This window comes from Apaloderma vittatum, unplaced genomic scaffold (genome assembly GCF_000703405.1).
Source record: "Apaloderma vittatum isolate BGI_N311 unplaced genomic scaffold, ASM70340v1 scaffold4636, whole genome shotgun sequence".
Lineage (NCBI taxonomy): Eukaryota > Metazoa > Chordata > Aves > Trogoniformes > Trogonidae > Apaloderma > Apaloderma vittatum.
In genome coordinates, this window is record NW_009719837.1 from 15,732 (window position 1) to 41,366 (window position 25,635).

At 37.5% G+C, this 25,635-nt stretch overlaps 1 protein-coding gene across 1 annotated transcript in view; it reads left to right on the forward strand.

Annotated features, from left to right (window-relative positions):
* Window positions 1-1,536: 1,536 nt before the first annotated feature.
* Window positions 1,537-25,635, forward strand: part of SEC63 (SEC63 homolog (S. cerevisiae)) — a gene marked incomplete at both ends in the record, with an annotated part of 26,284 nt that continues 2,185 nt past the window's right edge. The window contains 10 exons of the mRNA XM_009870779.1: window positions 1,537-1,636; window positions 2,508-2,622; window positions 6,400-6,512; window positions 10,255-10,316; window positions 12,621-12,679; window positions 13,413-13,463; window positions 16,033-16,141; window positions 18,815-18,909; window positions 20,795-20,927; window positions 21,949-22,041. Of these exons, the coding sequence (XP_009869081.1) occupies window positions 1,537-1,636; window positions 2,508-2,622; window positions 6,400-6,512; window positions 10,255-10,316; window positions 12,621-12,679; window positions 13,413-13,463; window positions 16,033-16,141; window positions 18,815-18,909; window positions 20,795-20,927; window positions 21,949-22,041 (930 nt within the window). The remainder of the gene's footprint in view (window positions 1,637-2,507; window positions 2,623-6,399; window positions 6,513-10,254; window positions 10,317-12,620; window positions 12,680-13,412; window positions 13,464-16,032; window positions 16,142-18,814; window positions 18,910-20,794; window positions 20,928-21,948; window positions 22,042-25,635) is intronic.

Genomic DNA, 25,635 nt, shown 5'->3' on the forward strand with positions numbered 1-25,635 from the left:
ATCTTGTCTCTGCAAGCTTTAGTATTTGCTTTACTAGTTCGTGGGTGGCCACATCTCATCTGTGTTCCCACTCTCTGTTTCTGCCAAATCAGACAGTTTAAAATACCATCCTGTACTCACATCTAATCTGGGTTAAATTTGAATTTGTGTTGACCTGGTGCACAGTATCGGTTTTTATGGCCATGTTTCTCTGTCCTCAGATAGTTTGGTGACTGCAAATTGAAGTTCTAGGTGTTTGTTTGAATTTTGTGCCTGCTTAGAAATTCAAGTAGGTCACTGAGCACCATATCCTACCTCCCAGTATCTTCAGAATAACTAAACAGAGGTCATCACTGTGTTCCACAATCACCTTTTAGAAATTTGTGAAAGAAAATGTTTCCATGTATCATAACTGCTATTTTGCTGAAGATGAGATCATCACCTTGTTAAAAGTGCGAAGTTGAGATTTAAGACTTTTTAGGATGTGATTGACATGTGCTTTGGATCAAAGCTGTTTATATAATTCCTGCACTTAGATAATAAACTTACTTTAAATTGGCCAATATAGTCACTGCTTACCAGTGATATATAAATGTATTGAGACAGGACAATTTTTTTTCCCTCTTAATTCTTTCTCCTTTATTCTGAAAAGGACCAAGTGGTCTTACTCTTCTGCAGGTGGAGTACTTAGAGCGACCTCCTAATTTCAAGTGTTGCAGATCACACTGCATAGACTTTTTTGACCAAGACTAAGTTGGTCTTGATTAACTGAAATACAAGTAAAACTCTCTTAAGGGAGAGAGCTTCCATGCCTTGTCACGGTGATGTTGACAATATAAATAACAATTTCTTTCCAGACGCCTTCTGTCCTGAAAGAACAGGGGAGGAAATCTTGTTGGCTAGTTTGTTGTTAATACATAGACTCTTGCAAAGGGCCCATATTACTGCGCTGGATGACTTTCAAGTAACTGTTATCTTATGCTTCCTTCCTTTTCCCCTTCAACAGGAAAAACCTAAATGAAGGCAACTTATAAAAACGCAGATGTTGCAATGAGGAGGAAAATGCATCATATTTTGAATTGAGGAAGTAGTTGTTGCTCTCGATGTGCTCTTTAGATGTATACAAACGCTGTTTTGCATCGGGGTTGGATTTTCCAGTGGGTTTTTTGTTGTTGTTTGGTTTTTTCTGCACACAGCAGCTGAGACACTGAAGTGGGAGACTTGTTGGAGTTGAGTATAAAATGGCAGAAGTAAAATTTAGAGGCGCACATTGGCCAGGCAAAGGCTGGCTTCATGAGTGATGGCTGCTGTGTGGTGTGTGGAAAATAGCGTGGATTCCTTTTAGGTAACAGAGAATCATCTGACTGACTTCTTATGTTTATGAATGTGCAGTGTCACCTAAGTGGATAATGAAATATTCTTTCCTTCAATATTACTGGACATTTTGTTACTCATCCAGTTGACCTTGTACTCCCTACTCCAGGATGAAGTGAGCATGTTTGTCAATTTGCTTTTTGTCAGATTGCTTAATCACAATCTTTCTTTTTGTTTTTACAGAGCAAATTAGATTAAAGAATATAAGAAATGTATATGGAAGATGCTTGTGGTATCGTTTGCGACTGTTAAAACCACAGCAAAACATAATTCCTACAGTAAAGTAAGTATGTTTCATTTGTATGACTTTCCATTAAAGCAATTCTTACATTTTTATTTTTATAAAAATACAGTGTTTTTTTTCCCAAGGAATTAGTTATATAATGGCTTTTGTGTCACAGACAGAACATTTGCAATCTGCTATATTTGAATAATTAACAGTTAATCATTATTATCTAGTAGGGCTTGAAATCAAGATGGATGCTATTTGTCCTTTATAAAATATCTGCTAAGTGAAACCAATGAACCTCAGCACTAGTAAGCAGATAAACAATGCATTCATTTGTTCCAAAAAATAATCTTCCCTCAGTGAAATTAGTGGTGCTAGTGATGTCTTTAAATATTTAATATGTAAATATATGTGTTCAGATATACAACAGGAATAATTTGTATATTTTAAGTTGATGGGTTTATATTCTTCATTTCTATTACTCCCACTCTCGAAATATTTTACTGTCTGGTATGCAGCTGTTTCACTTTTTTTTTTTTTTAATATTGACTTTGTTAAGGATCAGGTCAAAGTCATCCATTAAAAATAGGAAATCCTATTGCATACCTGCCGAGGACAGGGTTGAAGGATGTGTAAAGAGTAATTGTTGACAGTGGCTTGCCTTTCTAATATATAAAGCCAAAAAAACCCAAACAAACAAAAAAGGGAGAAAAGAAATTAAGCAGAAGTCAGATCTGACGTCTCATCTGTGTCAAAGGTGGTGTTTTAACTGAAGTACTCGTACCTACTTTAAAATGGCTTTAATATTTGTCGCTATTTTAATATGGTTTCTTGAAGACTGGTTTCAGATGACTGTTTATATTATTTGTAGAATTTTACTAGAGAGAGGAGATTTGTACGTTAAAAAATTCTTTGTTCCAAACAGGAAAATAGTCCTCCTTGCTGGCTGGGCATTATTTTTGTTTCTTGCTTACAAAGTTTCCAAAACAGACCGAGAGTATCAAGAATACAACCCTTACGAGGTTTTACATTTGGATCCTGTAAGTAATAGCATCTTTCACTGGCTTGTACTACTGTTACTGTGTATTCTGTGTCTAGATGTCTAATTTGAGCTTCGGGTTTTTTTATAACAAAATAACATTACTGAATGTATCTAGTGGTTTTGTTCTTTTTGGCATCTGAGAGTTGCTTCTGCATATTGTGGAGTCAGTCATTCTTTGCCTAAATCTGTACTGATTTATAACTTTTGTTTTTAAGTCCTTCAAATTCTAATGACTTTCTTAATATAGTGAGGTTTTTTTATTTATTTTGAATTTTATTCTGATATTGTTTTCTTACTCGGTAGAGGAAGAGAAAAAAGTCGTTCTGCTTTATGCCCTGTGAATATCTTGTCAATAGCTGTTCTTAGAGATACTGCTGAATAAACTATATAACAAAGAATGTGTATTAATTTGATATACAGTTGTTCTACAGCAATATTTCTCTTGTAAATGAAAGGTTTCACTAAAGGGTGTTGGTGATATTACATCAAAATACGTAAAGGTTACCTTGAGTCTCAGTTGCATCTGTGAACGTAAACAACAAATTCTAAATAGCGATACCAACCAATTGGTTCATTAAACTGAAAAAAAAAAAGACATATGGTTTACCTAGAAAACAGATGCAGTATATGATTTATATTGAAAGTCTGATTGAAAATGCATATAGAAGTTCTATATCCTGAGGAGACAGGCCGGCCTTTTGGACATGTCTTAAACTCTTCTGTAGTCTTGTCAAACTCTTTTCTTCATCTTAACCACAGTATCTCAAGCAAATTCTCTGCTTGTGGTAGTTTATTTCCTTTACACAGCTGATCTTTTGAGTAACAGTCGAGTCATTTTTTAAGTTCTGAAGTCTGAGGTATGTTTTACTCTCCACTCGAAGGAAGTACATTTTGGATGCAGCTTGACACAAGAATATGGAAGAACTTTTGAGTGTCCCCGTTTTGATTAAACTTGATGAATATTGTTAGTGTGGAAGATCTTAATGTGTATATGAACCTTAACAAATACATCTCTTGCCATTGGTGATGTGTCTTGTCAGCATAAGAATGGGCATCACTGGGACTGCTTTTCTAGGCTCAGAAAGCCATTATAGCAAATAAGTAGACTCTAGCCTGTTCCTAGTGAGACAGGCAGAACAAGACCTGCCTGTTGTGTGTGAAGGCATGTTATTTAAATTCAGCCTCTGCTCAGTTCCTCTCTGAGTGACCGATTGCTGACTTGTTTTGTTTCACTGACGCACAGGAACAAGATAAATTTTTGCTGTTGAATGGTATCTGTTGGAACAGTGCAGCTTAAATATTCACGTATCTGGGTTAGCTTTGGTTAAACAAATCAGGCTAGGGATTAGGTCGTCAGAGGATTTTCTTTTGTCATCCCTGGCAAATTTCTGTTAAGTAACAACCCTGAAGGGATAAATGTATGTATGTAGTGAGCTGTAAATTAATATTTATTAATGACAACTTGTACACACACCCAAGACATGTACAACTTAACCAAGGAAAGAAACTAATACTGGAATGCTCCAAGAAGTGGTAGAGGAATGGAGCACATTGTCATAAGGACAAGTCGAATTAAAGCCATTGGTGTTACAAGGGGGATGAAGAGGTGAGTGTGGAGATAGGTCGGTTTAAGCAGGGCTCAAAATGAAGTCCAGGATTCCAGAGTGTGTTTGTTTTGTGTATTTCTGTGCTATCAGATGATGTCTGAAAAAACTTCTAGTTCTGACTAGAGGAGAGTTAACAGCTTTCTGCTGTTACCATTCAAGTGGAACCTTTAGAGTCACTGCCAGCCCTGCTGATGTTGAGGTGATATGGATGTTGATGTGTTGTTAGATAGTGGATCTGTTCTTGCTGTTAAAAAAACAACAAAACCCCCAAACTTTTTGTTTGTTTTGGTACATGGTAATTAATTTATTTCTTTGCATTTGTACTATGGCCAACTTTGTTTTACTATCTTATGTTAGCGTATCAGTTTATAACCACAACACGGGCAAAGTCCAGATAATGTACGTGCACTCAACTTACAATATCAGCACTTTGTTTTGAACATGGAATAGCTCTTTTGGAGCTGTGTATTCACTAATACATAAAACACGTGTATATTATTACCGATTTACTGAATAAGTATCCTTACTGCCATTTTACAGGCAGGATTCAAGGCATAAAGGTGAAGCTAAAAAGCAGTTGTAATTTTGGATTCTTTAAGTGGAACAATTTGGGCCATAATTATTTTGTGTAAGTAGTTAATATAGGGAAGCTCTGTGTTCCAAGCAGAGTGCTGACTTACACCAACTGTCCTTGGCTATGGAGCATTCCTGTAAGTCAGGTGTAGCATCTGTAGCTTAGCTTTTGAAAATGAGGAGTAAGAAACTAATGATAGGTGGAAAGTTTGTCATCAGCTTATCAGAGATCATGTGCACTATCTGTAACAGAGAGAAGAAATTGGAATTATGGTTTTTTTAGTGACAGCATTCATGTGAGCCATGAAAACTCATCTCCTTCTCCAGCAACCCGGTTTCCTCCCCACCACTTCCCAACTCTTACTTCTCTGGCATTCTTCGTCTAGTCTTGAAATGACTGTTTTTACCTGAAGTCTGATTTATTACAGATTAAATTTATCCTGTGATTATAGGAGGCAGGCATGCTGTTGAAAAAAAGTGTTGGAAAATGATAGATACATTGTATAGAGAAGTAAAGTAACACGAAATGGAGCCTCAAGGTAGTCTAATTTCTGTTTTAAGTTTGTTGAAACAGTACCATCATTAACGTTGGGGGCTGGTTAGCTCAGTCGGTAGAGTGTAGCGCTAACAACGCTAAGGTCGCAGGTTCAATTCCATTTGGTCCCCATGTGTTGCCTGATCTAGTCAAGAGGTGGTGTCCCTGGCGGCAGGGAGGCTGGATTAAAATGATCTCTAGGGTTCCTTCCAGCCTAGGCCGTTCTATGATTCTTGTGTGTTTGTTGTGCAGTTAAGATCAGCATGCTGGGCCTCTGTACCACAAAATATTGAAAAGTCCTGTGGTAATGGTTCTGTGAAACTTGGTAGATAGCTTACTAGAAAAACTTCGTCTGCGCTTACTATAGAGTTTTGGGAGTTTTTTCGAGTAGTAAAGTTCACAGCCCAGCCTGAAAGTTAATGCACAGGGGGTTGTGTTGGTGTAATTTAACAGTGTTCTGTAGTAGAATAAAAATCAATCTCGAGAATATGTAATGTATTCCTTTTGTTCAAGAAATTTGAAATAATTTATGGGTAGGATGATGCTAGTCAAAGACATTCTTAAGTGGCAGGGCAATCCACCATTTGTGGTGACTGACAGATTTATTTCTGCCTACAAGCTGCAAAGTGAGCCATCATGCTTGATCTATGAACTCTTACTTAAATAGAAGAATACTGCAAGTGAGAATTCCTCATATTCGTGAATGTGTTTAGGAAAAGCTAAGATTTTTCAAACAAATAGGAAGGTCTAACTTTTTTTTTTTGCTATGGATGGGTGAACAAGGTAATCCAATAAAAAGCAATGTCCAGTCATCAGACATGTCTTTGTTAGACTATGACTTCTAATTTGTTTAAAAAATATAATGGTTCTTAAAAAAATATACTTAGAAAAATAGCATAATAATATTTCCATTAAATACATGTGTAGTTTCATGATTATATATTAGAAAATAATTCTTTAGTTCAGAGGAATATTGCCTGATGTGCTTTAGAATATAGATATAGAAGAATGGATTTGATTTAAGGTATTGAATAATAAATTCAAAATTTTCCTTTTTAAGGGAGCAAGTATATCAGAAATTAAGAAACAGTACCGTGCACTTTCACTAAAACACCATCCAGATAAAGGAGGAGATGAAGTTATGTTCATGAGGATTGCTAAGGCCTATGCAGCGTAAGTTTCCTTTTTTTGCCTATAAAAAATGGGAACTTGTTGTTATGGGGAGGGAAACCTTGAAGGTAGTAGCAGAGATGACCTAAGCAGCCAGGCAAAAGGTGTTTGGATGTGTAATGAAAGTCAAAACTTGTCTCAGTTACTCCATATTTGCTCTGTGCAAGTTAGGAAGGTAGTTGTTTAGCATCTGCCAGAACTGTGTAAGGTGTTAGGGTTTTGTATTAAACTTCCATGTTGGCTAGGCAAAGTATTTCCAGTGTGATGCATATGAAATCTTAGTGATGACAAGGAACAAAATTGATGTTGCGGTTTTTAACCAAAGCCAAACCTGTCACAGCAATTCTGCAGCTGCAAGTAATTAGAAAATAAACATACTGTTCATTTCACCTGGTGATAAAACCATAGACGAAGAGACAATACTTTAACTCTGTTCCTACCTAGCAACAGAGATATTTTATTCTGATTCTGACTCAGTTTTCTCTCCGCTCACTCCACATCACTTTTCATTTGCACTTGCCTTACAGTCCTGATTTTTCACTTGGTAACTGTTTCTTATTACTTATGTAGTTCCTAAAAGCAGAATCCTTGAATCTTCTTTTACTCCAGAGTATTTTTTGGCCTTACCTCTGCTTATAGCTTTTTTTTTTTTTTTTAATCTGAGAGGCAATGTGTAATACTAGAATTTACTATAAAAGTAATCCCTTTTTATTAAACTTTTCCATAATTAAGATATGGGTTTGGGTTTTGTAATACATACATGGAATGTTATCACAGCTTCATATTCTTCTCTAAAGAATCATATATTAGAGTTCAATAGCCTCTGACCAGGTTCTTTTAGATGTTCCACATGTGGAGCTTATAATGTTTAGTATCAGATTTGCTTCCATGAAGACAGTTGATGTTAAATGCGTTATCTGATTTACCAGAGTTATACATTTATGTTGTGTTAGTGTATTTTGTGAGTTAGACTTGGCAAAATACAGGAATTTCAATACCCAATTCAATCACAATACCAATGTGATTCCCGTTACTGATCTCTCTGATACACTCGCTGTCCGGATGTTGGGTGTGCTCAGGTGCTGGGAAGGCACACTTGCCTTGAAGCCAGCTCAAACCTGTTTTCTTCAAAATTCTTTTGCAAGTTGCTTAGTTTTAATAGTCTCTGCTGGGCTGAGCCAGGTATGCCCTCCAGCTCATGCTGGTCTTGCAAACTTGAGGAGACATTCATATTTTTTTAATGCAATGGAGGAGAAATATTTACACCATCAGTTAACTGGCTCAGCTGTTGTAGGTGTTGATCTAAAACAAAAGCCACCCTCCGGTCCCCTTTGTGTTGAGGGAGAGTTAGCTTCTTTGCAGCAGCTGTGCTGAGTCGCTGTGGTCAGTCTGAGCTTCGTAGCGCATCACCCTTGCCCATTCCCTTTCAGCCTTTCTCCATGACAGGGATTTGAGTCAGTCACATCATCAGAGAACCCAGGTGATTTCTGCTTTTAGGCCAGTTGTCCATGTGGTTGACGTTACTGACTGTCTCAGAGTCCTGTTTGGGGGGAGGTGAGAAGGAGAACCAACGCCATGCTCACTTGAGCATTTTTTAAATCAAATATTCTGCTTAAACACATCTGCAGCACTGTGAAACTCTCTTCAGTAGGATACACTGGTGTTGCTTTCTGAACTCCTGAACCATCTCACTGCTTTGCTTTGCAACCTTGTATTCAAATGTTTGGTGATGCAATATCCAATGCTAGTGTAAGGGTTGTGACAGAAGCATATCTTGAACTAAATGATAGTGAAGTTCCTTAGCCGTGCTGTTTTAAAAGAATATAAAAGCTACCCATTCACCTTGTTAACAAACGTGAGATTTAGAAATGATCAAATGTCTGACTCGTTCACAGGATTTCTTCTGTGAGACAAAATTTTCTATATAGTGAATATCTCGTGTTCTGTTTCCAAAAGCAGTATTCTTCCTTCTAGTAACAGGATGGGGTTTTTTGAGGTGATATATTATTGCCAAGAAACTCATTACAGAACAGGCACAGAAGCTGTAAGATTTAGGAGGAAGTGTCTTAATATATTTCTTCTTAAATATGAAACTAGGGAGTTCCAGGAAAAAAGTAATCAATGAAACACATGCCATCAAAGGCTAAAAGTCTCAAATAAGAGAATTAAAAGCCCATGTGGACAGCTTCTACTGTGTCAACTCATCTTGCATATTCACCTTCCTTCCAGAAAAGAGGATAATGTTTTCAATTTTTATTGTCTTTCGGTATTTCTTAGAATCACAAAATGATGGTTTGGGTTGGAAGGGACCTTAAAGATCATCTGGTTCCAACCCCCCTGTCATGGGCAGGGACATCTCCCACTAGGTCAGGTTGCTCAAAGCTCCATCCAGCCTGGCCTTGAACAGTTCCCCCGTCCCGCCCGCGCGTCGGACCCTTCGGGGGAGGGGGCATCCACAACTTCTCTGAGCAGCCTGCTCCATTGCATCACCACCCTCACAGTAAAGAATTTCTTTCTAGTATCTCATCTGAATCTACCCTCTTTCAGTTTGAAACTGTTGCACCTTGTCCTGTCCTTACACTTCCTCATAGAGAGTCTCTCCCCATCTTTCCTGTAGGCCCCCTTCAGGCACTGGAAGGCTGCCGTAAGGTGTCTTTGAAGCCTTCTCTTCTCTTCTCCAGGCTGAACAGCTCCAGCTCTCTCAGTCTGTCCTCATGGGGAGGTGCTCCAGCCCCCTGCTCATCTTTGTGACGTTCTGCTGGACACACTCCAGCAGGTCCATGTTTTTCTTAGGCTGAGTGCCCCTGAGCTGGACACAGCACTGCAGGTGGGGTCTCACAAGAGCAGAGTAGAGGGAGGGTGAAGAATTACCTCCCTCGTCCTGCAGGCCACACTTCTCTTGATGCAGCCCAGGATGCGATTAGCTTTCTGGGCTGTAAGCACACATTGTTGGCTCGTATTCTGTTATTCAACCACAGACACTCCCATCTTTTTCTCTGCTTTCAATCCACTCCTCACAAAGCCTGTATTTATGCTTAGGATTGACCCAGGTGCAGGGCCTTGCACTTGGCCTTGTTGAACTTCAAGAGATTTGCACAGGCCCACATCTCAAGCCTGTCCTGGTCCCTCTGGATGGCATCCCTTCCCTCCAGCGTGTCGACCACACCACACAAGTTGGTGTCATCGGCAAACTTGATAAGGGTGCACTCGATCCCACTGTCCATGTTTCTGACACAGATGTTAAACAGCACCAGTCCCGATTCTGACCCCTCAGGAACAGCGCTTGGCACTGGTGCCCACTTGAATGTTTAACTGTTCACCACAACTCAAAATTTTGTGACCATCCGGCCATTCCCTTATCTACCCTTCCCTTTGACCAGGAGGATTGATGAAAAACCTACCTGCTGACTCTAACCTGGCATTGAGAAGTGCTCTTTGCTGATGGGTATGCCGTCACTCTCCTGAAAGAGGGAGGTGGTTGTTCCGTCTCCTGTACGAGGGTACCCCTTCTGTGTGTCATTTATTTTGCTGTCGGAGTGCTTAAAGAATTTGGCCGTGTACCATGAAGGAATACAGTGGTATTGTTTTGTATCAGATCTAATACAAACAATAGCAGAAGCTGTTTATATTGCCCAACCATCTCTGAAGGATAGTATAGATGCTACATTTTAAAGTTTCTTTATGTTAATTATTTAGAAAAATTTCTTTACATTTGTATCAACTTAACATTTCTTCTTGAAACCAGCTTAACAGATGAAGAATCACGAAAAAACTGGGAAGAATTTGGTAATCCAGATGGACCACAAGGTAACAATTACGAGTAACAAAATCTTAACTTCTGTACCTTGAGCTGTGTAATATCTGATCATATAAGTACTCAGATCTTATTATATATAGAATAACTTTTTCCTATGATTTGAAGCAATGCATCTCATCAATTCTCAGCTTCTGAAGCTGCCTCTGGGCTAGTGATTGGCTGGAAAAACAGGGAAGAGTTTGCTTCAACTTTTCTTAAACATTTTATTATGGAAAAATGAGAAGGGTGTTTTTTTTTTTAATTAGTCAGCTTCCGTAAGTATCTGGAGAGACTAGCCAATACTAAAAAGAAGTATAACTGAAAAAGAGAAAAATACTCATCAGAAGCTTGTCAATTTAAAACATTTCTTAGTATTTATGATCATATACTATAAAAGTATATTGAAAAATTAAGAACTAGCCATAACGCAATAAAGACACCTCAAAGTACATGAGGATATGTATGATTTTAAAAAATACTGTATACACATTTTTCTTGCATTTGTGGGAAGCATTACTGTTTGAATCTAACCCTGTGCCACCTTCATTTTGAGGAGTCCTGGTAATTATCTCTATGCTGATGGATTGTTCCTTAGCAGGTAGCTGCATGAAATAATGCTGATGGTGGTGTATTAAAACTTTATGGTAGATGATTCAAACTAAACCAATTTAAGACTGAAAGTTGATAGATTTTATTCCTCCACCTATTTGTGCTGGTGTGAGTCATTTGTAAAAAGTTTGTGACCATTGTTTAAGTGGACTAGTTGTGAGGAGGAATGTTGGCTATTTCTAGCTGCTACTGATATTTATTACAAGCAGAAGGAAACTGCCATCTTCAGGACAGGCCTCCATAGATTTCTGCTTGTTGATGCCCTGCAGTTTGAGGGACTATTATGCTACATATCTACATGAAATGAGTTAAGGCCCAATTGGAAGTGATAAGTGGAGTTTGTAACTTAACTGAAGTTACAGGGTGATGTAAGGGAACTCTGCTGGAAATTCTTCTGAATTACATCCATCTAACATGAGAAATGAATTTTAAAAGGGAACAAAGGAAACATCCAGCCACTAAAACAGTGTTTCGAAGAAACAATCTTCCCTCTCCCTTAAAAAAACCACAAAACTGTGCCGACTAAATCATAGTCTGACAAAGGCATTTCTGATGGACAAGCTGTTAGTTTAGTTTTTTTAACCACTACATTTTATGGTGTAGCAAATTTCTTGCAGCTTCTCTTGGTTTCCTAGCCAGGCAATTAGGAATGCTCTGTCCCTCTTGCTGCAAAATACAAATAAGATCTTACTTCAGAAATGCTGTAACAATGTCAGCAAAACGATGCTGTAAATTTTAGTCTGGTATATACACAAGTAGCTTTCCTAGGACTTCTCCTGGTGCTAAACTATTTTTTGCATGCACAAGCTCCTAATTTAATGTTGCCAAAGCATAGGATTTTAAGTTAGGCAGTGTGTCATTGTTCTTTTGTGACCTTGAACCTGTGACTTCAGAAGAAAACTCATCCAAAACCAGAGAATTCAAAAGTGGAAAGATTCTAGTGGTTCAGAGATTGCTTCCACAAGCTTTAAGGGACATTGAATTCCCAAAGGGTGAAATGAAATGATTCTGTTAGAGTAGCAGTTCATACTCCATGTTTGAAGCCTCCTGCTCGTTTGAAGCCTCCTGCTCCTCTGAAGCCCTACCTCAAACTGCGATGATGTTGGAGTTCTCTAATTTGCTTCTAGATCTCTCGTTGTTGCTTCATCTGAAGGATGGGAAGAAGCCCAAAATTTTTTCTGTCCCATCCTCTGTTCTGTAACCTTGTTCCACAGCAAAGTGTGGAGAGGCTTCTAAATAGGGAAATTCATCTTCTCTTCATTTATACACCTGTAGCATCAAAATCTGTATCCAAGCTATATCTTCTAGTACTTTAGTTTTGTGTAGTCAAAGAATGGAGATGGCCCCTTATAGGAGTGTGTTCTGAGTTGAGATGAAGCACACGTGCTGTTAGACATGTCTAACCAAGTTACAGGAGGTACATCCTGCCCTCTGCGCCCAGCACGAGCGAGCGGCAAGCAGTACTTCTCTATCCAATTGAAGCAGCATGGAGGTTAGAGGCATTTAAGTCTTGTTATTTTATTTTAGATTTGAATGTGTTTCCAAGTTTTGTTTTGTTTCACTAAATTCATTAGAATTTTGCTTGTTGGAGTGATAAACATGAGGATTTTCTTGTGGTTTGGCACCTTTGTTTTTGTTTCTTAGTCTTAATGTGACTTCAAGTTCATTAATATTTTATAGCTAATTTCTTGTCTTTCATCTTACAGCTACAAGCTTCGGTATAGCTTTGCCAGCTTGGATTGTGGATCAGAAAAATTCGATTTTGGTGAGTACATTTATTCAGCTTAAGATTTTAAGGTGAAGCTTCAAGTGTTTGCCTTAAAATGCTTGTGCTTAATAGTGCACATTTTAGTCAAAACACAAAGTTAATAGTATTTTTGTCTAAATGCATGTTTGAAGCAAACTTCAGGGGTCAAGAGTGTTAGATGAGCTTAAATCCAACCTTTGAGAGTAAAGTATTAATATCCCTGGAAGGATCTCATTGCAATGACATTGACGTTTTGTGGTGGTCACATACTGGTACAAAGTGTGGTTTTGCCGTTGCAAGGAAACATCTAGAGAGCTGTTTGATGGATTTCTGTAGCTCAACTTACTTTACCAGTGATGCTGTAGTCATAACAGTGTCGTAATGTTCTGTTGCATTTGTTGCTGCAAGGTATTTGTCTTACCCGCTTGATTTCTTTTAATGTGGTGTAATTATCTCTGTCCATTGCGTCACAACTCTTAATTATTAAAGAAACCCACCTGAGACAGTGCATGGATGACTTAAAAAGACTACTTACACTGAACCGATACTCTTTATTTAAACCCTGCCCAACTGATTATGTTACTTCTGTTCTACAGAAATAATGATAGATATTATGCAGTAAGAGTACATTAATTTGATGTAGGCTTGTGATAGTACTACTTGACTATATTTCAGAATAAAGATTAAACAAGAATGGTATTAAGTAATTCAAGTGTCTAATGCATTATGTTTTATATAATTTTTTCTCTAGGTTTTGCTTGTATATGGATTAGCATTTATGGTTATTCTTCCCGTTGTTGTGGTAAGTATTATCTGATTAATATTCTACCCTCTGTAACCCAGCTGTAAACAAAGCTGTCTTAGGCAAAAGTAGAGTTACTTATTCTTACCTGTCAGTGAGACAGCAAGCAAGAAAGGGTTTTTTTAAATTATTATTTATTTTTTTAAATAGGTGTTTTCTTTTGTTACAGAAATGATGTAGCTGCTCTAGAATTTCCAAAAAAATGCAGTGCCGTGATAGAGGGCTCTAAGGGAAAATATTAGATATCACAAGAGTTAGACAGAGCTATTTAATTTGTCTTTTATCTTCTGTCATTCATCACATGAAAATTAATAGGAAGGGATGAACTCTATATTTAGTGCTGTTATTGTAGAGCCAAGACAGAGATGTCTGTAGCTGGTGGTACTAGAGTGATTACTGCATGTGGAACAGGTTGTTGATTTTGTTTCTCCTGGCTGCCTTCATTTTTTTATTGCTATTCTGTACACCATGAGATGTCTGCCCTTGAGATTTCTTTGTATGAAGGAATTAGTTGCTAGGTGAGTGGTATTTCAAGGCTTGGGTTTGTCTTACAGTATTGCTTTTGAACAACGCCCCATAACCGGTGATTGAGCATTTGGGATATGGTATGAAGAAGGACTCAGAAAATTGACACACAGAAACTTTCATGCTCTTGGGAAACAGATTTTTATTTGAGAAAGCGTTGTGTGATCTTGGCAACTGCTTGCATCTGTGTGTGCAGAGACTCAGCCAGGCAGCGTCCTGTCTCCTTGAGAGTCTTTCTGTATAATTGAAGAGTTAGTGTAGGAAATCAGATGTGATGATTTCAACAAGTTATTGAATAAGAAGTCTAAAATTCAGGGTACAATGTCTATGTATTTTTCCTGTCTTTCTTTTTAATTTTCAGTCAGTGTCGTTTGGTGCTTTTTTTATATACATGTACTTTTAGGGATTTATACCACGTTTATCATAGCTCAAGTGAAAGCCAACATCCTTTCTCGTGTTATGAAGAAATGTCCTGAGCAGAGAAAAAAAAAAAAATCTGCCTTTTTGTGCCCCTATAGCAGATGTAGACTTCTGCATTCAGAACTGTCACTGTAAATTTCTTTTATAGTCAATGAAGAGGAATAGTGATTTTTATGGAGCAAGTTATTTTATCATTTCTAAAGCAGACATACAAGATGATTCATGCGTTTAATGGGCCTGTTTCTCTTTTATGGATCAATAAAGAAGCCAAAGTTAACTACAGAGTAGTCATCCTATTTAGATAGGCAGCTGAGATAAAGTAGGGCTGCTTCCACTCTTTGAATCCAGATCAGCAAAAACTGATAATACTGATACATAGTTCTTCCTAGACCTTCACTGACCTAAATAATGGTCTGTTCATGAGATGGAAGATGAGCTTTGTCTGCAAAAGCAGTTAGGGCAGCCTCTTTCATGTAGATTTGGACTGGCTATAGTTCTATTTCTCTTCCAGTACCTATACTTAAACAAAAAATTGATAGCTATAGGATTATAATCTAAATTTTTCAGCAGAAAAACTTTTTAAAAAGCTGTGAACTATTTTGTGTCAGGGTTAATCTATTCATGGAAGAATCAAACCTAATTTATTTTTAAAAAATACATTGTGGAGAGCCAGTTCTAGAACATTTCCCTAATAATTAAGCAATAGGCAGAGTTCTTGCTGTAGTGGTGGGCTTTACACCACTAAATTAGTAGTAGTAAGCATCAGTACTGCTTGCTACTTTTTACTTGTGATAAACGTTACAATAGATTGAACTATGTCTTGAATGTTTTTTCTCATGTTGGTAGCTTTACTTAGAAGGAGGAGTTCAAGGAAAAGGCTGCAGTTTATAACCCAGCACAGAGTTTTTCTTAGAACATACAGAATATAATCACTCTGTGTATACTCTATAGAGCACAAATACAGAGAGTTTAATGATTTGAAGTCAGTGGTGTAATACTGTTGAGGGATTTATTGGAGTGTTTCTGAAGATTTGGAAAACTTTTTCCGTCAGCTGAGGGCATATTGCTTAATTTGGAAAATGTGCATCAAGACCACTGGGCCACCTTCTGTAAAGCATTTTCTGGTCAGGTGACTTAAGTTATTTCTTTGCAAATTCTCTTACAATGAAAGAAATCTCTTACTTTGTTCTTGCTTTCACCTTGGTTTGCCTAAGCTGAAAATTAGATTTGAGTGTCGTGTTGCACAGTAAGGAGCTATCACATATATAGAAAGTGGTAAATCCAGGAGAGTTACTCTTTAGTGGGTTCACCAAAGCACCATCAAAAATAAACAAAGCACTGTACGTGTGTGTGTATGTGCTGGGGGAATTCTCTAGGCTAGAGACAGTCTAAAAACTTTCAGTGTCAGATTCTCTCACATGAAGGTATTTGTGTGCTTTTAAAACTTGTAAGCGAACTTTTTGGGTTTTTTTTGCTTCCTTCCCCTTTTCTGAAATTTACCTTAACATAGGTAAAGCCAGTTGGGCTGAGTTACCTGGTTGTGAACAGATGTGAGGGGATCCAGCATAGCTGCTTTGATGCTTCATCATAGTTGACGTTGGTTTGTTCTTGTTGAATGTCTCAGGGTTCCTGGTGGTACCGATCAATACGATATAGTGGAGATCAGATTCTCATTCGAACAACTCAGATTTATACGTATTTTGTCTATAAAACACGGAACATGGACATGAAACGTAAGTAAAAGCCACCTTGAAATGTTGATATGTTCATCGGGAAGCATCAGTCTGCTGATGTTGAAATGTTTCTGCTTTATAAACCTTTGTTAGGTTAAAATAATTTTTCTGGATATTTTGGAGTGGTTTTGAAAGCTTTATTTTGTTGCAGGTGAAGAGTATTTTGTAAGAAGAGTTAAGTATTTGGAAGAGGGAGTTCTATAGATCTGTATTTATTTATGTTTGTCTATCTATACGTTAAAAATGTGTATTGTATGTTGGGGAAAAACATACTGGCCTGTCTGCAGTTCTGAGTTACTATGTGGTCACTATGAATGCAGACTCTGTGTGTTTTCTTCTGAATACGTTTTAGGAATTTTCTAGAGGCTATCTTAAAATATTTTATATTGGCAAAAAATGAAATAGTATTTCTGGTTTGCTATTCTTACTTGTTATGATATAGCTGATCTGTTTAAAATTTTTGCTCCTAATTGCTTTCATGTGCCTTAGTTTCTTGTTTATAGTTTTTGATATAGTTTTCTGCTTACTTTGAACGGAATAAAAAAATAAACTCTTCTGAGGAAATCTGTAAATACGTTAGGTTTATGCAGAATTGCAGTTTTGATGCTGGCTTGAGCCTGAAGAATTAGCATGGTACTAGTTAGTTCTAGATTGGACTTCACTAGACTGCATTCTTAGAATGATTGAAAAGCAGAATAAAAGAGCCTCAGTAACCCTTTCAAAAAGGTCTCATAAGTATTTTCTCTTACTCTCTTGCATTCCACTGTTGTTCAGCTTTTACATTTGCCGGAAGATTGCTGGAAGCATCTGCTTGTGACCTGTCCCTCTCTTAATAAACAGAAATGCTTCGCAGATAATCTAGGAGGTCTAAGAGACAAGAGTATGGAAATACATTCACTTTCTAGCCACAGCACATGTGGATTTATGTGTGTGGGATTAATTAAGACCACTTTATGCTCTCCACCTTGCCATACTCTTACACTTTTCTCCCCCTCTCCAGCTAGGTAAGGAAAGGAGGAATGGAAGGGTGGATGAGACTTAGAAGTTTAGGGAGATCACAGAATCACAGAATGTTCGGGATTGGAAAGGACCTGAAAAGATCATCTAGTCCAGCCCCCCTGCCAGAGCAGGATCACCTACAGTAGGTCACACAGGAATGCGTCCAGGTGGGTTTTGAATGTCTCCAGAGAAGGAGACTCCACAACCTCCCCGGGCAGCCTGTGCCAGTGCTCTGTCACCCTCACAGTGAAAAAGTTTTTTCTAATATTTTTGTGGAACCAGATCACTGCAAACCTGTTTTCACCAAGCTTGAACCTTACTCAGAACTATAGAGGCTTGCCTCGTTTCTCCTACAGATAGGTTAAAAAATGAACCCTGACTGTAAGTGGCCTTATTTAAGGACTTAATGCTTTCAGGGAGTCCTGGAATTAGAGGCAGGTCACATTTTTTCCCTGAGGTCTGTTGTGTTATCTGAATGAAAAATGAGGCACAGCTGAGGTGGCTTAGACAACCCACAGTGATCAGGTAAGGCTTTTGCTCGGTGGTAAATTCCACAGTGGTGAGGCACCAGTGCCAAAACTCAAGGCTTAAGCTTGGGCAGATCAAATCTCAGGAAACAGTGAGACAAATCTGCATGACTTAACCTCCTGTTATGAATTTTTTTATTAGGTTTTAAGACAACTGAGTTCATAAAACTTCCTATCTTGGTGATCCACAGTTGTAGATCTTAAATAATAGGAAAGTATTTATAGCTGTCTGAAACTCTTTGATATGCTTTGCTCAGGAAGTAAATAGATAATTGAGAACAGAAATTAAAGTTGATGCTCAGGGAACTTGACTAATTGTTAGTAGGTGGAATTCACTGAGCATTGCAGGTACGCAAAAATAACTTTGACTTGCTCAGAAAAGAGCTTGCTTAAGATGTAAGAATGAAACTTGAGTAACTATTGCTGAAAAAGTTATTCCAACTGGAGCAAATGATGGAGTGAGCTTTCTCTAACTGACCATGTCTGAGGGGTCTGATATGCTCATGAGCAGAAAGCTCATAATGGGGTGGAAATACCTGGTTGTGTATATCTTTCATCTGAATTACACAACAGAATATTTGAGGTAGTATGGATTTTACTAATCACATTAGGAAAAGAGCAGTCCATCTTTGAGATTTGTTTACAGCGGTATTTATTGAACTGTTTTTCTATTAACTAAAAGATTTTTTTTGTGAATTTTCAATGCTGACTGAACAGAAAATGGATTTGATATTCTATCCTTCCTGCCTCCCTGTCCAACACATATGTTATGGTGCTGCTGCAGGCAGGTCAGCTGCAGAGAGGAGTGTTTCTGTGAGCCTGCAGGAGTAACCAAACTGCTGTGCAGTGACATCTGCCGGTCCTAAAGAAGCCCAACTATGTGTTTGTGAAGATGGTTAGAGTCAAATGCTGGACTTGATGTCATGCAAAATAGAGCCTTGAGTGATCTCTATTGTCTTGTGCCAGATGCTGGTTTCTTGCCTCCTTTGCTCTGTGGCTGTAGTAACTGGTCCACAAATAGAGAACATGGAAATTCATGGTTGTTAAGAGTGGGAATAAGTTTTATGGCTGAGGATTCTGAAGAAATCACTCAGGGGCGTAAGAAGTTGCTAATGTTTTCTCTGTTTGCCTCCAATTGTGTTTGCAGGGCTTATCATGGTTTTAGCAGGGGCATCCGAATTTGATCCTCAGTACAATAAAGATGCAACGAGCAGACCAGCGGACAACATTCAGATACCACAGGTTAGTTGTGTTGAGAGATGCTTTAGAGCTTACAGATCCCTTCAAGGGAAGAGGGAGATGACGCTTCTAGGTGACTCACTGACAGAATTCTTAAGACATTAGTTTTGTTGAGATGCAGCTGTATCTCTACAGAAATAGAAATTAGAAACGAGACTTTTTTTTTTCTAAAGGAGAAGATAACATTAATTGGTGATAATGCTTAGCTTAAGTGGAATCAGTTTAGTATATGATTGCTAGGTTTTTTAGGGGAGGACTGAACTAAGTAGGGAATTAGAGTGTCAGCCCTTATAAATTTTGAGTATTGGTGTGAGGAGATGATTGCTGATTGATCAAGTTCTTTTAAATCATTAACAGAGATCTGGCTATGGATGTTAATAAAATTATCTGACATCTGAATTAATAAAAATCTTTAAATATTATAAAGATATCTCCGTGAATGTCAGTTCCCCTCTGGTTGCTTGTTATTTTCATTTCCATTCACTGTTCCTGACAGAGATGCCATAATGCATACTGTGGCAAACAATTATTGCTTGCAGAGTTTTTAGGAAGTCTTATTTGTCTGAAACTAACACTTTGGTTTTAAGAAGCTTAAAGCACAGGGTACAGAATGCTTTCATGAGCATGTTTTGAGTTTGCAAAATGAGAGAGGTACAGATTTAACCTAAACTGTTGAGTTTAGCTATCATATCATAGAATCGCCTAAGCTGGAAGGGACCTTAGAGATCATTTTAATCCAGCCTCCCTGCTGCCAGGGACGCCACCTCTCGACTAGATCAGGCAACACATGGGGACCGAACGGGAATCGAACCCACGACCTTAGTGTTGTTAGCGCCATGCTCAACTGACTGAGCTAACCGGCCCATCAGTCTTGCACACAGTTGAGTTTTTGAGTCGTAAAGCATACCTTCATGTCCTAAACATAACAAAAATAGACTGAGATGCCTCCTTACCTAATTATCATTGTCTCTCTTAAAAAAATTCTTTATCATCTTGTGGGCTTCTAAGAGAAGAAGCTGGAATTGTGTTTAGGTGAGGTTTTCAGCAGATATTGTGTGCTTGGGAGCACGTGGCTAGGAAGTACCAGCTTGATCATCAGTTCTTCTCCCGTGCTGCTGCAAGCATCGGCATCATGCAGGGCAGTTATATTTAATCATTCTTTGTTCAAAAGGCAGTCAGGCCTCCTGTAACTGTATCCTACTGAGAAGCTGTTACAGAACTTGCTGTTCTAATAGTTTGGAGTCTTGTTTGTGACCAACTTATATTGGTGGGTTTTTTCATCATTATTTCTGAGTCTAAATGGCTCTTGCTGTGTGTATCCCTAATGTATTTATAGCCAGAAGCAATGGCCCGTTCTCTTTTTGTCTTCATTTTGCTAAACTAGAAAAGATGCTCACTTTTAATGCCCACTTTCCCAAAAGGCTCTTCATTTTCCTCATCCTGATACGTGCTGATGGATAGGATTTTGTCCCCAATTGATATCCTCTTTAACTTTTATATTTTTTTTATTTTGCCTGCTCAGAATTTTCTGCAGTATTCCATGTTAAGTGTTAGCAGTACCTTAGTTGGTGGCACTGCTATTCCTGTATTTCTGCAGGGAATAACTATAAGCATACAAATTTACTCAATGCTATTCAAGGCAAATTTCTTGTGTGCACATCTTTACTTCCCTCCTCACCCCCACATTGAAACAAGGCATTTAAAGGTACTTTTTGACTTTCTTGAGCTGTGTTAGGAATAAAAATGTCTAATGTTAATCTCTACAGAACTTTGCAGGGAAAAGTTACTTGAAGGCTTGCTTTTGCTTTTGCTTGTAAACTCTTTTCCTGCTGTATTTGTTTCTCTTTAGCACCAAAATAACTGTATGTGTTTAACTCATTCATTTTAGCTTATCAGAGAAATCGGTGGTATAAATTTAAAGAAGAATGAGCCTCCACTCACCTGCCCTTACAGCCTGAAAGCAAGAGTTCTGCTGTTGACTCACCTTGCCAGGATGAAAGTTCCTGAGGTCCTTGAAGAAGGTAATGGCTGCTCCCCTAATTGGATGTTGTTGGAAACAGAGCAGCAGGAGAATCTCTGCTCCAGCACCTGCAGCACCTCCTCCACCTCCTTCCCTGGTCTTGGTGTCCGTAGAGTTGTTTCTCTTGCATATACCAACTCCTCTCTCTGGCTGCAGTCGCAGGGACACTTTCCTTCCCTCCCTTCTTAAACACGTTATCCCAGAGGTGCTGCCACCATCGCTGGTGGGCTCAGCCTTGCCCAGCAGTGGGTCCATCTTGGAGCTGTCTGGCACTGGCTCTGTTGGACACGGGAAGCTTCTAGAAGCTTCTCACAGAAGCCTCCCATGTAGTCCATGTAGTTTTCTATTCCTGGTTATTTTTTGAGTTTTTTCCCCCAAACTATGCAAAGCAAGGATGATAAGATTCTAATGTTGGCCGGCAAACTTGAGATGTTCTATATTTTAATGCAAGTAAAAAAAAAAACAAACAAAAAAACCACAAACCAAAAAACACAATAAAGATAATTTGGTTAAAATTTTCTAGTTTATTTTGGAGGAAAAAACCCACAGTTTTTAGTAGCCACTTAATTATTGTTTGTGCTTAGAATTTATCGGATCTGGACTAGTAGGTTCAGAAGTAATTAGTACTTTAAAAATAATGTTTTTTCCTAAAAATGATGTTTCAATTAAAAATCCTTTTAAAAATCTGTAGTAACATGAAGCATTAATACTGTTTTAGTAAGACTAGTAAGCTGTCTGTGCCATCCAGTTGCTTTTTTAGATGGATCTAATAGGTGCTTCTTTATTTGGTGTGAAAGCGTCTTCTCTGGTGCGTAGAATTTTTGTTCCCCCATAGCACTTCTCTCTCCTGTTTTTTTTAGAAATGTTCTGGATGAATGTGTCAATGTGAATAAAATGATCTTTTCAATAATACAAAAATGAATAAAAATGAAGACTGCACAGTTAAATATCCAGTTCACATAAACTGTCCCCTTTTTTCCTAATGGAAGTACAGCATAATTGCAGCCAGTTATTTCTTGCAGATCAGCAGTTTATCCTGAAAAAGAGTCCTGCACTACTTCAAGAAATGATTAATGTGATCTGCCAGCTAATAATAATGGCTCGGAGCCGAGAAGGTAAGAAAAGAAACTGTATAACTAAAAATAGTAAATACAGTTCTTCATTGCAGTATTTCGTAAAGTCGTTGGTTCTTGTGGGAAACTTAACCTGTGATATTTAAAAATGCCTAAATGTGCTTTTGTTCTTCTCACTGTAATGAGAGAACTCAACATTTTGGATATTGAAATGCTGCTGCGGCTGCCAAGCCCTACTCTGAAATCTTGAGTGTCTGTGTTCACCTTGTAATTTTTGCATTTGAAAGTTTCTCATTGAGAACAATTTATTAAAGATCTTGTCTTTTGTTAGCAAAGCACTTGCATAGGACACATTCAACCTTGTGTTGATCTGTCTTTTAACTGGTGCTTTTACAGTTCTTCCTTTTCTATTATGAGTGTCACTTGTGCTTTGACTCATTTCTTTGCTGTCATTTATTTGTTAGGATGTTGTGTGTATTTCTCCATTTCTGGTTCCTATGCTGTTGACTCTATGTACTTTTTTTTTTTTTGTCCCTTGAACTAGGTATCAGGTACTTTGCTGTAATTGCTGTTGAAATTACAATTTATTGAAATGTAATATTAAAGCTTTTTTATTTTTACTGTAAAAAGGCAATTATGCTGAAGATGGTTGCTTGCAGTGTAAAGAAACAACAACTTGTATCTCATTCTGTTATTGCAGCAAATGTAGGCAAGGCAGGTTTTTTTATGCCAAATTGGGGACCATGTTGCTCGCCATCAAATAATACTCACCGGTTCATCTTGAATAGATTAAAACTCTGTTAGCAAACATTGGTTGCCTCTTGACAAGAATGGTTTTGGGGAACGTCTTTCCCAGCACTGCTGCATGTGGGGTTGTAAATTGTGACCCGTAACCAAATAAAGTACCAGAGTGGGAGTGTGAGCAGATAAGGCTGTTGCACGCCGGCTCACATGTTCTATTTTAGAAAGAAGTATTGATTAAGTTTACTTCTGTTTCTCTTTTAAACCTTATCTTTACTGGTCTGTTGAGATTGTTGGGGAGAAAACTTGAAACCTGGATGAAAACAGTAGCCATGTTTTTCATTGGAGAAGTAATTGTTATGTAACGTTGTATTTATTAATGAGTGCCATATTAAGAGCTCAGCTATGGGTAGATATTGGATATGTTTTTGTGAATATTCTCCAGATTAGCACTGTAACTAAATTACAAAGATACCCCCAATAGAGATTTAAGATAAGGAAGCTACTTCTATGAAACTTTGTTAATGTAATAGTTTAATAATTTGTTTAATAAAAACCCTAGTAGCTGTTTCGGAAGTGTTAGTGTTGTGGGTGTTTGTTTGGTTTTTTTTTTTTCTTTTAAGTTTTGCTAGCTCAGCAGGTCTAAGTCCACATATTATAGCTAATTATATACAGCTTCCTCTGAGTAGCTGTGTTCTCTGGTTCTCTGTGTACATGGAGAAACCTTTTTCATTTGACAGTAAAGTGATTACTTATAGATACAGAATATTTAATAAACTGCTTTGAAGTTCCAGAAAATTTAGAGTTTGCCTTAAAATAATAAAAAAAAAAATTTGGAAGACAATAGTGTAAACTAATTTTCAATTTTCATGTGAAATGGAATTGATGTTGAAAAACCCCAAACCTAAACAATTCTTGGAGATTTTCATGATCCCTGCCAACCTCTGTAAGTCTGTGAAAGTTGATGAGGTTATAGTTGTCATTATATATGGTAGATGTTACTTCCATATATTTGGAAAAACTCCCAAGTAGTTGAAGTGTATCGTGGGTATAGTTAAGTGTTTACTTTTTCTCTTTGCATTGTGTTTAATCTTCACAATATTTATTAATGTAATAAGTTAAAAAAAAAAAAAAAGAAGTCCTGCCATGTAATTTGACTTGATAGCTGATTATATTTATAGCTTGGTGTGATTAATGAAGAAACGGGCCATATAAAGGGAGAGGGGCAGGTGGAACACAGGTGATGGAGTGATTTTTCGTGTGCGTTTAAAATACCTTAGTAGCTGCTTATAAATTTGCAGCAAGGTAGTGCTACAGAGGAAGGAGAAAACATACTGATGGCACCAAATTTGAGGTTGGCTTTTTTTTGGGTCAGACTTTACTACCTTTTCATATTTTCCTCTGTAAAATATTTTAAAATTAACTTGAACTTGCTTTCTATCAAAACTTTTTTTTAAAATCAAAAATACATCACCACTGGCACTTAAGCATTCAGCAATTTTGGCTTTGTTACCCTTTTGGGGAGGTGCAGGTTACAGCCGGTCTGCCTTCTCCCTCGTGTGTAAGTAAACCTGCTATTTTCCCCATCTCTGATTGCCTTGGTGATGTGATGAGCTCGATCACATATTCCTTTGATCACATACATTCCTTCTGTCTTTTTAAGACATCTGCTGAAAGATGCCTCTATGACCCTGTTGTAGTCTCCCAGATATGCTGATATCGGCCAAGTATGTCCATACTAAATATGCATGTATGTATACCTATATGGGGTGTATTTGTGTGTGCTCACACACAGTTATTTGTATTCATGCTTATGTTTATATGCAGAATATACCTGTAACAGTCAAGGTAATCAAAGGTTGATTGCCTCTTAGAAAATGTTTTGAAGTATGGGAAAATAAACAGGTTCTTAAATAAAATGTCAGTCATCATAAATTACAGGTGCTTTCTGTAATACATGTTTAAAATTACCTTCAGTTCCTTCATGTGCCCCAAATGAGTTCAGAAAAAGGTTTAAGTAGCTTAAATTCTTGTGGGGTCTCTGAAAAGGATATCTAACTTATTCTTCTGTTTCATGGGAAAATATATACAGAATGACCTGAACGTTGCCAGTTTTGGACTTAAAGCAGCTCTTGAGCTCCAAGGGAATTCTGATATAAGTTTTCTAAATGGGAGTTTTTGAATTCTTGTTTGTGAATGGATGGCTGTTTGACAAAGTTAAATAGCAGTATGTGGAAACATGTGGAAACATGTCTGCTTTACTTTTTCATTTCTTAGCAGACATGATGAAAAGTGTCAAATGGCTTTTATTTTTTTTTCTTATTTCTGTTTTATTTTTTTTCTTTTACTGTGTTCTGGTTAAGAATTTCTCCTTGTCTATCTTGTAATCGTTTTAATTATGTGGAGTGTATGCCTTTATGTACTGTAAAATATTAAAGGAATTATAGGTAATTTCTAAAAGAAAAGTCAAATGGGTATTTTCTAAGGAAACCCACAAGTTTGCTTACAAAACCCATACCTTTGATATTTTAACAGCTATTTGTACTGCCTTCTAACATAATTTAATATGTTCTGCTTAGCTTCAGTTATACCTACAGTTTCTTCTCTCATTTAATAGGGCGCTACCTTTATGTTATCTTTCAAGAGGAAAATCTTGTAAATAATGTATTGCATCATCAAAGATTAATGATAAACGATATTTAATGATACACTTAGAAAGTAGAGCTAAACACATTATACACACATGTGTGTAAAATAACAAATTTAAGGCAAGCTGGTCTTGATGGTGCTTTTTCTGGTTTTTTTCTTAACTTAAATGTTGGAGTTTTTGCCTACAGTAATTGCATGGATACATTGTGCTGTTGTTCCCTGAGACAATGTTAGATGGAACTCTTT